At 44.3% G+C, this 15259-nt stretch overlaps 1 protein-coding gene across 2 annotated transcripts in view; it reads left to right on the forward strand.

The window, feature by feature from the left end:
* WDR44 (WD repeat domain 44) overlaps window positions 1–11119 on the forward strand; it is an 86044-nt gene extending 74925 nt beyond the window's left edge. For both annotated transcript variants that reach the window (XM_020963417.2, XM_020963418.2), the window contains 3 exons: window positions 24–151; window positions 535–669; window positions 10049–11119. In XM_020963417.2, coding sequence (XP_020819076.1) covers window positions 24–151; window positions 535–669; window positions 10049–10143 — 358 coding nt within the window. In that variant the 3' untranslated portion in view covers window positions 10144–11119. The remainder of the gene's footprint in view (window positions 1–23; window positions 152–534; window positions 670–10048) is intronic.
* The last annotated feature ends 4140 nt before the right edge of the window (window positions 11120–15259 follow it).

Below are 15259 nucleotides of genomic sequence, written 5' to 3' on the forward strand. Positions count from 1 at the left end.
TTGTTTTTATTTTTTAAATTTAGCCATGATTTTACATACATTGTTAGTGGCTCAGAAGATAAATATGTTTATATTTGGAGTACTTACCATGACCTAAGCAAGTTTACGTCAGTCCGAAGAGATCGAAATGACTTCTGGGAAGGGATTAAAGGTAAAACCCTGCTTCTGTGTTCTCTAGGAGAACGTAAGCATGCTTCTAGTAGTTCTCAATTTTGAGTTAAGCTGTTATTTCAGACGGTAAGTCTACTTACTTAGACTTTGTTGCATCAACTTCTATTAGAAATATTAAAGTGGAAAGACAAAAGTTCAATTGAGTTCGTTAAAATTTGACAGTGTTGGAATATCAGAAATTTTTCAGGAGTTCATTTCAAGAATTTCTAATAGCCTAGTTTTTAGAATTAGTTCTGATGCTTACTTTGAAGAACGTGTTAGCAGAAATGTGGCATAATTTACACCCTAATATTTGTTGTTTCAAAATCTGGCTTTGTTTTCTGATGACCTATTAGTCTTCCTGAAATGTCTTCTTTCCTCTAGCACACAATGCAGTTGTCACATCAGCAATCTTTGCTCCAAACCCAAGTTTGATGTTATCGTTGGAAATGCCGTCTGAGAAGGCTGAAGCTAATGATCAAGACAATGATTCTCAAGTATCAGATGCCATCCCTTCTGGTAGGCGTGTCCCTTGCTGGGTGAATGCAGGGGATTTCCGAAGCCCCGAATACTTCCCTAGCATGTCTTCATCCTCTCAGGTTTACATTTCTCAGAAATCCACTTTTACTTCAGTTCTGGAAGCATTTAAGTACTCAGTCAGTGCCAGGCCCCGTGCCAGGTGCTGGGAGTCCAAAGATGAAAAGAAGACAGGCCTCACTTTCAAGGACCTTACGTTCTACTTAGGGGAAAGAGCAGGTACACAGATCAGTAAAGACAACAATAATGCAGATAGCACAAGAGTAATACAATTACAATACGATTATGAAGTCTTGAGAGGCGATGGGGAAGGGCTTCTTGTTAGGAGGTCCATGCTTGAGCTCAGCTGGGAAGGGAGCGTCTGAGGAATGGGGGCTAACCTTGGCAAAGGCCCGGAAGCTGGAGTTGCCAGTTTGGCTCAGATCCAGAACTGAGAATGTGTAAGGGAGAGGAACGTGAAATCAGTCTAGGAAGATAGGTAGACTAGGGATGGTCGTGAGGGTCAAACAGAGGAACCACTGGAGCCTCTTGACCAGGGCAGTAACATGCTCAGCCTGTACTTTAGGAAGATCTATTTGGTGGCTCGGAACAGGATGGTTTGGAAAGGGGCTGTTGGTGGAAAAGAGTATAGAGAGAAGAAGGCCCACAGCAGAGCCCTGAGGTACGTCCCTACATTGAGGGTGGGACTTGGAGTACATAGAATAGCTCAGCAAAGAAGAGTGAGGAGCAATCAGGTGGTTAAGAGGAGAAGCAAGAGAGAGCCGTGTCAAAAAAAGAGAGAGAGAGAGAGAGAGAGAGAGAGACAGGCCAAAGTCTGGGAGGAGAGTGGAAAGGAAGGCAAGTGGTCAGCAGTGTGAGAGGCCACAGAGAAGTCAAGGGGAAGGACCAAAAAAGACTGCCCCATTTGGTGGCTGGGAGATCCCGGGGCAAATGGGGATGGCAGTTTGAGTAGAGGGGTGGAATTGGAAGCCAGACTACAAGGGCTTGAGAGGTGAGTGAGTGAGTGAGTGGAGGCAGGGAGCACACATAGCCTTTTCTGGGAGAAGCTGTTGGTTGGCCTCTGACGTGGATGAAAAAGGGAGGAGGTGGGCATGTGTGCAGGCAGCAGGGGAGGAGCCAGAGGAAATGAAGATAGATTGGGAGAGGTAGGAGGAGGTAGGGCCCGTTCTTTGCCAGCTGCCCTTCTGTCATAAGGAGCACCCACATTCAGATGAACAGAAGCAGCTCACTAGCAGTGTGACATCAGGGGCTACTTGTTACCTAGGCTGTGGCCTGTGGCCACATGTGAATGACACGGCCTCCCCAGGATGAGCGATAACACGGTCACATCCAAAACACTTTGCTTTGGAATCGAGAGGAATTAGTCAGCAATATTTATTGGGCACCTCCTATCTGCCCCTGAATGTGCTGGGTGTGACAGGGTTAGTGATGCAAAAGACAGTAGAAATTGGAAGAAAGAAATATGGTAAAGTCTCCCAAGTGGCACCTATCTGGAAGCAAGGCCCTTTGCAAGAATAAGCCTTTTGAATTAGAGAAAAGCTTGTAAAGTACAATTTTCTTAAGTTAGGTAAGTGTAGACCAGCTCGGTGTTCAGCTGGCTGCTCTGTAAGAAGGAAGGTTTGTGTGGGCCACTGCTTACTCACCCACCTTTGGGGCCTGGCTGTTCTTTAATCTTCTCTACCTGCCCTTATACTTGAGGACTTAAGGATGTACTGGGTTTTTGTTTGTTTGTTTTTTAATTTTTAGGCAGTTGGGGTTAAGTGACTTGCCCAGGGTCACACAGCTAGTTAGTATCAAGTAAACACTGAAGTCTGAGGTCGGATTTGAACTCGGGTCCTCCTGACTCAAGGGCCGGTGCTCTATCCACTGCGCCACCTAACTGCCCCAGGATGTACTTGGTTAACCCCTCCAATAACCTGATCTCTTCCTGGCTCATTAACCCCCTTAACTCTCCGGATGCCATCCCAGCCACCCAGAGGGTGGTTATGCGTTAGAGCAGACCATCACTCTGCTGCCTTCCTAATCTCCTACTTTGAAGTGTCCCTCCCTGACTGTGACTTCTTGTTCTTCCATCTTCCCCCATCCCCCCCATCTCACTCCTCCTAAAACTACTCTTTACCATCACTATAATCTCGGATCCATCCATCCTCTCCTGTTTTCCCTAGGCAGACAAGTGGATAGAGCTCCAGACTTGGAATCTGCCTCAGACGCTTACTAGATGTGTGACTCTGAGCAAGTCATTTAACCTCTCTCAACCTCAGTTTCCTCATCTGTAAAATGGGGATAATAATTGCACCTACTGCTCATCGTTGTGAGCATCAAACGAGACAGTATGTGTAAAATGCCTTCGATAAACGCTAGCCCTGGCCTCAGTGCCTCACCTCTGTAAACTTGAGCCGGTAGTTTGCTAATTTATCTATGGGCAGCATGTCCCCGAACTCCTGGTGCAGTTTTAATCTTGACTATCTTATATCACACTCACGCCTTAACCAGAGTTCAGCCCTGGATTGACTCTACCGTCTCATTTATCTCTTCTGGAGGAAGTTGCACCAGTGTGAACTAGGCCCCCCACTCCTAATCTGCTATCTAATCTCAACTGAGACCTCAGTGCTCTACTGTAATCATTGTGTTTTTCCCTCCAATGAGTATCATTCTCCATGACTGTGCAAAAGCTGCATCTTCAAGGCCTTTTCTGGTATCTGTCTCCCTCCCTGCTTGGCTCCAGTCTCTGAGCAATAGCTGGCCTTTCTTGCTAAAGCCAACTTCTCTTTTTATTCTCCTTTGGTGGATCATCACCCATCTCCTCTTGCCAAGGGCACAGCTTTGTCCTAGGCTTGCTTCTCTTCTACACTTGCATCTTTCTCTTTTCCTTTGATCTCTTTCACTAACACAAACTCAATTTTCACATTATTCCCAAGTCTACATGTCCATCTTTAACCTCTCATGAGGGGCATTGTGACCTTGTGGGTAGAGGGCTCATCTTAGAGTCAGGAAGACCTGTGTTCAGATTCTGCCTCTGGCATCTACTAGCTGTTTGACCCTGGAAAAGTCCCTGAATCTCTCAGTGCCCCCAGGGAGCGCTGTAAACCAAGAAATTGCATGGGAAATTCTCATCTACATTGGCAAAGGGAATTTCCTCATTAGGAGTTCCTGATACCAGGGAAATCTTAGGTCTGTGGAAAAAAATTCTCTCTTCTGAACTCCTGCCTCACATTACCAGCCAGCTACTGGATAGCACAGTCAGGCCTTTCCATCGGTATATCCCAAACCACCTCATCTTCTCCCTCTAAAACAAAAACAAAACAGAACAGAACAAATGAGCCCCTTCTCCCAACTTGCTCTTTGCTTGTTCCATCCCCACCGCCTCTCCCTGGATTAGGCCCATCAAGCCCTTCTCAGCTGGACCATTTGGGAGTTGGACTTTGTACTGTGACTTTGACAAACATCATGAAACAGGAACATTTCAAGATTCAAAGAGGGTGCAAAAAGAGGATTGTATGGGGAAGAAAACAGTTGGAGGGTGTTTTTCTTAAGTGCATATTGGATGTAAATGATAGTAACAAAACTTTCAATGATACTCTCTTCTGCCCTCTTCTGTGTTTTTTTTTAATATAAATTTATTTATTTTTAGTTTTCAACATTCACTTCCATAAGTTTTTGAGTTCCAAATTTTCGCCCCCTCCACCCCAAGATGGCATGCATTCTGAATATCCCTTCCCCTAGTCTGTCCTCTCTTCTATCTCTCCCCCCTTCTCTTATCCCCTTCCCCTTCTATTTTCCTGTAGTGCAGGATAGACTTCTATACCCCATCTCCTGTATTTCTTATTTCCCAGTAGCATGTGAAAACATTTTTTTAAACATGTTTTTAAAACTTTAGGTTTCAAATTTTCTCTCTTCCTCCCTCCCCATCCACCCTCATTGAAAAGGCAAACAACTCAATATAGGTTATACATGTGCAATTATGCAAAACACTTCCATAGTAAACATGTTGTGAAAAACTAACTCTATTTCCCTTAATCCTATCCTGCCCTTCCATTTATTCTATTCTTTCTTTTGACCCTGTCCCTCCTCAGAAGTATTTACTTCTGATTACCCCTTTCCCAATCTGCCCTCCTCTCTATCATCCCCCTGCTCTCTTGTCCCCTTCTCCCCCTATTTTCCTGTAGGGTAAGACAGATTTCCATACCCAATTGAATGTGTATGTTATTCCCTCCTTAAGCCAAATCCTATGAGAATAAGATTCACTCATTCCCTCTCACCTTCCCCTGCTTCCCCTCCACTGTAAGAGACTTTTCTTTTCTGTTTTTTTTTTTGTGAGATAATTTACCCCATTCTACCTCTCCCTTTCTTCTTCTCTGAGTATCATCCTCCCTCATCCCATAATTTTATTCTCCAGATATCACCCCTTAATATTTAACTCACCCTGTGCCCTCTATCTATGTATCTATATATACATACATATAACTTTTTTCCTTCAACTACCCTAATACTGACAAAGGTCTCATGAGTTATAAATATCATCTTTCCATGCAGGAATGTAAACAGTTCAATCTTAATAAGTCTCTTATGATTTCTCTTTCCTGTTTACCTCTTCATGTTCCGCTGGAGTCCTGTATTTGAAAGTCAGATTTTCTATTTAGCTCTGGTCTTTTCATCAGGAACGCTTGAAAGTCCTCTATTTCACTGAATGACCATTTTTTCCCCTGAAGGATTATACTCAGTTTTGCTGGGTAGGTGATTCTTGGTTGTAATCCTATCTCCTTTGCCCTCCGGAATATTATATTCCATGCCCTGGTCCTTTAATGTAGAAGCTGCTAAATCTTGTGTTATCCTGATTGTGTTTCCACAGTACTTGAATTGTTTCCTTCTGGCAGCTTGTAATATTTTCTCCTTGACCTGGGAACTCTGGAATTTGGCTATAATATTCCTAGGAGTTTTCCTTTGGGGATCTCTTTCAGGAGGAGATCTGTGGATTCTTTCCATTTCTATTTTGCCCTCTGGTTCTACTATATCAGGGCAGTTTTCCTTGATAATTTCTTGAAAGATGATGTCTAGGCTCTTTTTTTGATCATGGCTTTCAGATAGTCCAATAATTTTTAAATTCTCTCTCCTGGATCTATTTTCCAGGTCAGTTGTTTTTCCAATGAGATATTTCACATTGTTTTCTAATTTTTCATTTTTTGGATTTGTTTTACAGTGTCTTGATTTCTCATAAAGTCACTGCTTCCAATTGCTCTATTCTAATTTTTAAGGAAGTATTTTCTTCAGTAATCTTTTGGACTTCCTTTTCCATTTGGCCAATTTTTCTATTTAGGGCATTTTTCTCCTCATTGGCTTTTTGGACCTCTTTTGCCATTTGGGTTAGGCTATTTTTTAAGGTGTTATTTTCTTCAGTATTTTTTTGGGTCTCCTTTAGCAAGCTGTTGACTTGTTTTTCATGATTTTCTTGCATCACTCTCATTTCTCTTCCCAGTTTTTCCTCTACTTCCCTTACTTGCTTCTCAAAATCCCTTTTGAGCTCTTCCAAGGCCTGGGACTGATTCATATTTTTCTTGGAGGCTTTGGATGTAGGAGCTTTGACTTTGTTGTCTTCTTCTGGTTGTATATTTTGATCTTTTTCACCAAAGTAAGATAATATAGTCTGACTCTTTTTGCGCTGCTTGCTCATGATGCCGGCCAATTACTTGAGTTTTAAACTCTTTGTTAAGGTAAGAGTCTGCTTCCAATGTGGAGAGTGTACTGTCCCAAGCTTCAGGGGTTTGTACAGCTGTTTTCAGGGATACTTGTAGGGACCTGTAAATTTTCAGTTCTTCCAAGGTGGTATGATAAGGGGCGAGGTGTTTACTCCTTTCCTGGCCTGTGACCACAAGTACTCCTTTCTGTCCTGTAACTGTGAGGAGGGGCTCCTCTCTACAGCCACTACAAGCTCCTCCATGCCAGTGCCTCAGCACCACCGCCCAGAACTGTGACCCAAATCCAAACACGGGCAAAGCAAGAGATTCCTGCCTCAGCACCAACAAAGAGATCCCTGCAATCCCTCTCTGATCAGCCACTGGATTCTATCTGTGGGTGGGAAGCTGGGAAGTAGCTGCCCCCCCCCGCCCAGGACCACGCTCTTGGGGAATGGAGCTGAAAGCCCGCCTTCTTCTCTGAGCAGCGACAGAAACTGACTTTTCTCACTGACCTTCTAAGTTGTCTTTGGCATTTGTGGATTGAGGAGTCTGGAAACCACCACAGGTACCCATGATTCAGTCCTCTGAGGCCTGCGCACCCATGCCACACTGCGCTGCACTCCCAGCCCGGTGCGATACACCTTTCTGATCAATTGTCCAGGTTGTCTTGGGCTGGAAATTTGTTTCGCTCTGTCTTTTTGTGGGTTCTGCTGCTTCAGAATTTGTTTAGAGCCATTTTTTATGAGTATTTGGAGGGGTTTGGAGGAGAGCTCAAGCAAGTCACTGCTTTCACTCTGCCATCTTGGCTCCGCCCCTTCTGTGTGTTTTTTAATGTTTCATTGACAATCTTTTCCTTTTCTGTCACCATCACTACCCACCAGTTGTCCCTCTTCCCCAGCAGAAGCCCAGCTCTCCTTTGTTAACAAATCGATATGTTTGCTTATTGTAATCGTTTCCCTCCTTCCATCTCGTCATTCTCCCAAGCCATCTGCCCCACAGTTGCCCAAAGCTTCCTAAGGCCCAGGTCTCATCACACCTTTCCCACGTGGCTCTACCTGGTATGTAGATCACGCCACTGTCTGACCCCAGCCCAGCCCTCCAGACTCCTTACCCACCATTGCTCAAGTCAAGCCCACTGTACTAGTCGGCTTTCTATCTCCCACCTCCGTGGCTTTGCACAAGCTGTGCCCCATGCCTGGAATGCACTCCCTCCTTATCTCTGACTCTCAGAATTCTTCACTTCCTTCAAGGCTCAGTTCAGCTGCCCACACCTAGTTGGTAGTGTTCTCTCCCTCAAGTAGCCTGGTATTTATTTGCTTACTGTGTATCTCCCCCTCTCCCTAATAGAGTCTGAACTTCTCGAGGGCAGGGACAGTTTCATTTTTTAAATATTTAGATTCTTAGCACAGTGGCTTATGCATAGATGCTTAATACCTGTTGAACTCTATCCTGATTTAGTCGCTTAGAGACTTTTCATTTTTCTAAGAATTTCAAACATTCCCTTTGCAATATTATCTACATTATCAATAATTGCTGTCCTGCAGAAGTCACCATCAGATTAGCCTCTGTCAGCGTGATCATTCACTTCAAATTAGGAGAATTAGTTCACAAGGTTCTACTTGATTCATGTTTAGATAAACACTCTCATTTGATTCATGTTTAGATAAACACTCTCATCATAGTTTCTTCCCTGATTCCATCTCAGCTGATCTGCATCTGTTCTCATCGTCTTTACTTTTCATCCCTTCCACATGTTTATGAGCCGTGGCTTGCTTTGGCATGAATCAGGAAGGAGTCTTTATGTCTTAAAAGAGAGTGAGGAAAGCCCCAATGCCCACCATTCATTATCTAAGCTGGCTGACCTTTCTTGACACTCTGTTTTCACCAGATCATTCAGTGGAGAGACCTAAGGGAGTTTGAAGATCCCCTCATCCCCAGGGGTCCTTCACCTTTCTGGATCTTCTGCACTCACTCATGATTAGAATCTTGCTTGTTTCCTACATTCTTAATTGAAGAAAATGCTACATTTCAGTTAGAGGTTAGTGAAAATGAAGATATGATTGCTTTTCCCATCCATGTTCAGGGAATGCCCTGAATTCTTTCCTTAAACCCCAGGCTATGAGCCTCTGATCAAGTCTAACCCCCTCATTTGCCAAAAGAGGAAACTGAGGCCCAGAGAAGGTAGTAAGTGGCAAAGCCGGGATTCAGACTGAGACCCGATTCCCACATTCAGTACTTCCCAGGATATCTGGTCTCTTTAAGAGGCAAAACTTTTCATAGATTGCTGGGATTTCTTTTTGTTTCTTGGCAACTGCGTAGGGGCAATTGACTGATCCCAGGGTATGGCAACAAAGGTTATATCTGATTTCCTTCTTTCTTTTCTCCTCCTGGCAGCCCATATTTTGGGAGGAAAAGTGAAACTTAAGTAGGGCTCCAGTTCATCTGATCCTTGTGCTTCTCTTTTAGCTCTTCCCCTTTCACATATCCCAAAGACCTTTGCCCTTCGTTCCAGAGATCCAAGGCCGAAAGAAAGGGAAAGAGTATTTTCAGATGCTTAGGACATGTCTGTGATGGAGCTAACTGGAACTGGCTCCCTTGTGTCCTATTCAGCTTCTTCATGAAGCGCTGATTTTTCCCCTGGGAATTGCAAGCATTCTTGAGTCTGCGATCCAAAGTGATTAGACTAAGCAGACTGACTTGTGAGCAGGTGAAGAGCCAGGATGCACTGCACTGACTTCACTGTCCCTCACAGTGGCTGCACTGAATCTTCCTTCCAGTCTCAGTACAGACAAGTGGAACCCAGAAGCTAGAACTCAATTTGGTCATGAGACCCAACTGGGCCACCAGCCCTCCCACCACCACTCTTAGGGCTGAGAAACCCTCCAGCTTCCTGCCATCTTATGAAACCCTAAACTGTGGTTAGCTGTAGCAAACCCTAGAGTCAGTCCCGACTCTGCAGGGGGCAGTGGGGGTGGGTGGGTGGGGTGGGGAGAGAGAGCTCTGCATTATGTACGCAAAGGCGTGTATGAATGGCCTCCATTTTCTGGGGGGCAGTCCCAATTTCAAGGAAAGCTAGTGGCTTTTTAAACAAGGCTCTGCAAAAGAGGAATGACTTTTGTCATACTCTGTTCCTGATTTTGGTTTAGAAACCGTGGTTACTGTAGCAAGATACTGCTTGTCTCAGCAGGTCTTTGAAAACTGGCTAAGATAAAGCCCAGTAAAGGTAAACCCCTGAATGAACAGGGGATGATGAGCAAACTAGGGGAGTCTTAGCTTGGAGTCCATGGGCCTCTTAAGGGGGAGGGGGGTCATGGATAGATTTCAGAGGATCTGCAACCTTGGGCCTTTATTGTTTGGTTAACTATATTTCATTGACCTTTGGTTTCCTTTGTTAGATCTTTTGTATTTTTGCATTTTAAAGACATTCTGAGAAAGGGGAGAGAGCCATAGACTTCCCTAAACTATAGGACCGTTCCAGGACACCAAAAAAGGCAAAGAAAGGCTTGTGGTGCAGTGTAGGGCTTCTAGAGAAAAGAATCCAGTGGCCTCCCCCCAAAAGGTGGAATGAGGTGTGGTGTATGCCAGGCCATGAGGGAAAGGGAAGAAGGCTGTGAATGAGGTGGCTGTTAAGGCTTTCGGTTTTCCATTTCTTTAGAATTCAGTAACACTTTTTCTTTAATGTTTTTCAGGTGCCCTGAAGACAGACCATACCGAAGTTCTTCTGTCTGCTGATTTCACTGGAGCAATCAAAGTGTTTATCAACAAAAAGAAATATGTAGCTTGACTTGTGAGAAAGCAATTCAAAATAAACAGAGATGAGTACGTTTCTTTCTATAGGCATCCTGAGTGAAAAAAACATTGGAGTAGTATTGCAGGCTAACATTGTTTTTAAGCTGTTCAGATCTAATATATTTTGGGAGGCAGTGTCAAGGAGCTAGTAACTGGGCCAGGTAGACTAGAAAGGGCACGTACATGCAAGAAGAGAATTGCCCAGTGGTTGGCCTGACATTTTAAAAATGGTTGTGGTTTTGCTATATAGTTGTCAACATGCCAAGGTTTGTGCATGAAATATATTCATCTATGAATCTCCTGTGTGTGCCTTTTTTTGGTTACATGCCCTGAATTTAACAGCTCAGTTCTTCAGAGTCTCTTTTGGCCATTCAATGACAGGAAAATGCTTTTGGTTTAGAGTTTAAAAAAAAAAATCTTTTGCACAGAATTCCTTTTTTTTTTAAGGTGGTACCTTTGAACTCTTTGAGTGACTTGGAGAAGGTGATACAGGTTTCCAGTAGGTCAACAACTATGTGTAAATGTTTTTATAAATTTCTCAATTTGAGGACAAATTGTTTTTGTGGCCTGACTTCTTGTGGATTTTAGGGTTTTCTTCGTATGTGTATATAGAAGTAGCATTTCTTCTTTTTTGCACACTGGAGCACAATGTTTCTATGTAAAGAACACTTCATTCCTTATTCGTGGGCACTAGGCTCTGTGAGAGCTCACTTAAAAAGAAATGAAGATGCACTCATTAGAAATTCTTTTCTACAACAATGTAAAAATGAACTGTTTACGTTTTTTTAAGGGATTGGAATTTTCCAAAATTAAGCTGTTTTGGTTTGAGTTGCTGAATTTGAAAGACTTTGTAAATATTGCTGTACTGTACCAATGAAAATAACACTGGGGCAGCTGAACCCCAAGCATGTGGTTGATGGCTAGCCTGTGTCTCAGAAAGTAAAAATGTATGATTAAAAGTTGGTCACCAACGTTTGGTAAATGTCATTTTGTTTTCAGATGACTCAGGTTTCTCATAGCAGGCCTGCAACACCTGGCTTCCAGTGCCGGCCTTGTTCCTAAGCTAACTCAGTGACCCGTAGGCAAGGCCCTTTGCCTACCCAGAGCCTGTTTCCTCATCTGAAAATGAGGGGATTGGACTGGTTTATCTTGAAGGCGCCTTTTCTCTCTCTATGGTTCTCTAACTACTGTGTTAATCAGTTTAGTTGAATTTGTTGTGATAACTAGAGTTTATTAACTGAGGACCAGAATGCCCAGAATTGGACTCTGGGGCATTATTGTAAATGAAGGGTACATACTTGAAAATAAGTTGCAAAACGACTACTTGGATACAAGACCTTCATGCAGTACGTACCATAGTCATCTTCAGTCTGTAAAGTCAGAGAGGCCTCAGGAGCAACGGGTGTCAGACACCTCAGTTAACAAAGTATGGCTCTACAGTGGAGAGTTGTGGATGGCTGGGTTTGCCAGGAAGCCAAGGCTTAGTCTGGCCCTCAGATGTTTCACACACAGCTGGGCCCTGATCACTAGTTTTTCCTGTTAACTGTGGCGTCTTCATTGTTCTGGGCTTGGGCCCTCTAGGCTCAGGTTTTGTAGCTGTGTGGGTGAGCCTACTGACCAGCTAAGCTAGTATACCCTCTGCCCGGGGCTCATCTGGCTGGCAGTCCACTCAGCCAGTTTCTTTTTCCGACTTCATGTCTTTGACTTGGAGGGCAGCTTGGCCTTCCGGGCCTTCGGCTTGTGACTTTGGGCTGTTGCTCTAGAGTTGCCTGGGAGCTTAAGAGTATCTGGTGTAAACATTTCCTGAAAGAGTCTGTGGTTAAGTTGAAAGAAAAGATAGTTAGCATTGGGAACCCCTCTAGGTTACTAGTCTTGTTAGAATTAATTGGCTACTAACATTTTTAAAATGTTCTTGTGGGAAATCCTCTCCCTACCAAGTAATGAGTGTAGAAATAATGTAGCCTTGAGTTTTACTTGGCGGTACTCTAAACACATATTCCTTCCTGACCTTAGCACGAGGCAGCAGTGAACTAGGACAGAGTCAAGCCCCTTGCTCTACCAAGATCTGGCTCAAGAACCATATCAAGCATTTTTTTCTCTCCTCTTGACCATGCCTTGAATTTATTGATTGATTGATTGATTGATTTTTTGCTAGGCAATGGGGGTTAAGTGACTTGCCCAGGGTCACACAGCTAGTGTTATGTGTCTGAGGCCGGATTTGAACTCAGGTCCTCCTGACTTCAGGGCTGGTGCTCTATCCACTGCGCCATCTAGCTGCCCCGACCATGCCTTGAATTTAAATGCCATCGAAAATAGATGTCATGACTGACCACAACTGCAAATGCCGTATGTATAATTTTAGCGTTGAGTTGATGTTCTGTGAAATGGGTATTTAACGCACACCAGGCCATCCTGAGAATCAGCTTTGAAAAGATGTTGCCGGGGAGTTCTAGATGCAAGCTTGTGGGCGGTGAGGCCCTCTTCTAACGGCCCTGAAGAAGTGCCTGTTCTCAGTTTTGCTTTAAAGGCCAGGGTCTGGTGGCTCTATAGACCCGAGGCATCTAGATCAGTCTTTCCCAAGCATAACCCTTCTGTGAAGTGGGCTATGGTACAGCATCCCAATGCTTTCCTAGTTAGCCTTCCCCAGACTCAGTTCAGCTAGCCACCTGAGGGCTGAGCCATAGCCCTGGGGGAAGGGGGAGGGAAGACGCCCCATACCTGGGGAGGAGTCATGCATTTGAGTGCAGAGGTCTGATGAAAGTACTTTCCCAGCCTCTTCTACTGTTCAGCAATACTAAGAGCCCTTTGCAGGTGCAAAGCTCTTTCCTCATCAGAATTCTGAGAGGTAGAACTTGTGTTTGGCAGATGGCATGTGACTGACTAGCTCTCCAAGGGTAAAGGCCTTGCTCAGGGTCACATGTTCTGAACCCGGTGCTCTTTCCTGTGAGATCATGAGTTTCTGAGGTTTCCATTGCGTTTTGAAACACTTCAGAAAGTTCCTTGATTTCCTACACAGGTGTAGCTGTTTTGTTTTTTCCAAGAGTTCTAGAATTAGATACCTAAGTCTGTTTAATTACTGCAAGGGGATTTCAGCTCCAAGGAGTCTGTGCCATTATGACTGTTTTTAAGATCTGGTGATTTGTTTTGAACCTTTTTCTGCTCAGTGCCTTCCTGAGCTCTCTAGCTGGGTCTCGTTTACTGATAAACAAAATGTAAAAGTCTGGATTTAGAGTTGAAAGAATTGAGTGTGTTTAGCTTGGAGGAGAGAAGACTTGGAAGGGCACCATGGGATTTAATAGTTAAATGTAAAATCTTAAACTGGGCAAGCACAAAATGGAGGATCATAGATTTTAAGCCAGAAGGGAACTTGGAGGCTGTTGATTTCTTCGAGTTCAACTCTGATCATATAGATGAGGAAGCTGAGGCACAGAGAAGCAGTGACTTGCCCAGGGTCACACAGCTAGGAAGTGTCTGAGGCCGGATTTGAACTCAGGAAGACGAGACTTCCTGACTTCCAGCCTGGCACTCTATCCACTGTGGCACCACTTAGCGGCCCCTTGTGGTTTGGGTGGACTGCAAATTCAGTTTGAGTGAACAGTGTGGTGTGGCATGATCGATTTGAGACAGTGTTCAAAACTAGGTGGCATTAAGAGCATGGGAATGTTGGGAATACCCCCAAGTTCCACTCCTGAAGTCATTCCTTTGAATGGCACAGCCTTTTGCCAGAGGCATGGCAAGACCACGGAGAATATAGTGGCCACCCTAAGAGCTGAGGTTGGGGGTTGAGGGGAGGCGCTCCTCGCCCTTTCTTCCCGTGCTGTTACTCTTTCTACCATCCCAGATCCAGTTTCCTACACTGAGTTTTTTGAGTAAAGAGTGGGTGACATTTGCCCATAAATGCCAACCTTTTCATCTTTCATTCCACCCATTATAAGCTCAGGAACAATAATACTAGCTAACATTTGTATAGCTCTTACCATGTGCCAGGCACTGTGCTAAGCACTTTACAAATATTATCTCATTTGATCATCACAATCACCCTAGGAGGAAGGTACTATTATTATGCCCATTTTACAGATGAGGAAACTGGGGCAAACGGACAAAGTGACTTGCCCACATAGCTAGTAAGTGTCTAGGGCTGGATTTGATCTCGGGTCTTCTTGCTCTGTGGTATCCCCTCACTGCCTCATGAAGGGGTTTTTTTTTTTTCTGTTTTCTATAGCTCCCTATAAAAATGCAGTTGTACCTGGGAGGGATCAGTTTCTAACTTAGCAGGGATTAGCTGAGAAGGAGTGAGGAGCAATGAATGAGAACCTAAGCTAGACACCAAGAGAAAAGACCAAAACTAAAAGCGCAGGGAATGGAGGGGCTCTTGGCCAGTGTTTGCAATTACAGGCATCCCCACCTCTGCCACTTCTGGAGCAGTGGGGTCCCATGGCTCATGGCGCTGCCTCCCACCAGCACCATCAACCTGAGCACTGTCTGCCCTTGCCCCCATCTTTAAAGCAAGTGCAGGTCCTTCTTGCTGCTACCTTCATCATCCCATGAGGTGAGTGAGCATCATTAGCCCCACATTACAGATGAGCAAACTGAGGCTTTTGAAGTACATAGTCCCATCCGTGTTGCTAGCAAGTGTCTAGGGGTGAGATTCAAACCCAGCTTTCCTGGCCTTTGACAGGTCCTCTGCTTTTTGATGGCCGATGGCACATTGCCATTCTAAGAGGGCACACTTATTAATTACTGGGCTAACCTAGGAGCCAAGGCCTAGTCCCTAGAGTCCCTGGACTAGATACCTGGTGTGACTTGTAGCTTTTCAACAAAGGGAAATTTCCTGGTTCTTTCCTCCACATACATTATTTAGCTCGTTAAATACATCTCCTCTAGATGGTGCCAAAATCTCAGCATTTGTGAGGAGACAGAGAGAAGAAGGCCTTGGAGGCATTAATCTTCTCTAGCATGGGCAGGGACTGTTGCAAGGGAGGTTGTGGGTTTTCTCTGCCATCACAACTCTGAAATGAACGTCAGTCTACTGGATTCAAACCTCCGACTTCGCTGAATTGCAACAAAATTAACGAAATTAAAAGATGCAAAAAATAAAATAAAAAAAAATA

The sequence above is a fragment of the Phascolarctos cinereus genome, unplaced genomic scaffold, assembly GCF_003287225.1.
Source record: "Phascolarctos cinereus isolate Bilbo 61053 unplaced genomic scaffold, phaCin_HiC Scaffold_8;HRSCAF=390, whole genome shotgun sequence".
Taxonomy (NCBI): Eukaryota; Metazoa; Chordata; class Mammalia; order Diprotodontia; family Phascolarctidae; genus Phascolarctos; species Phascolarctos cinereus.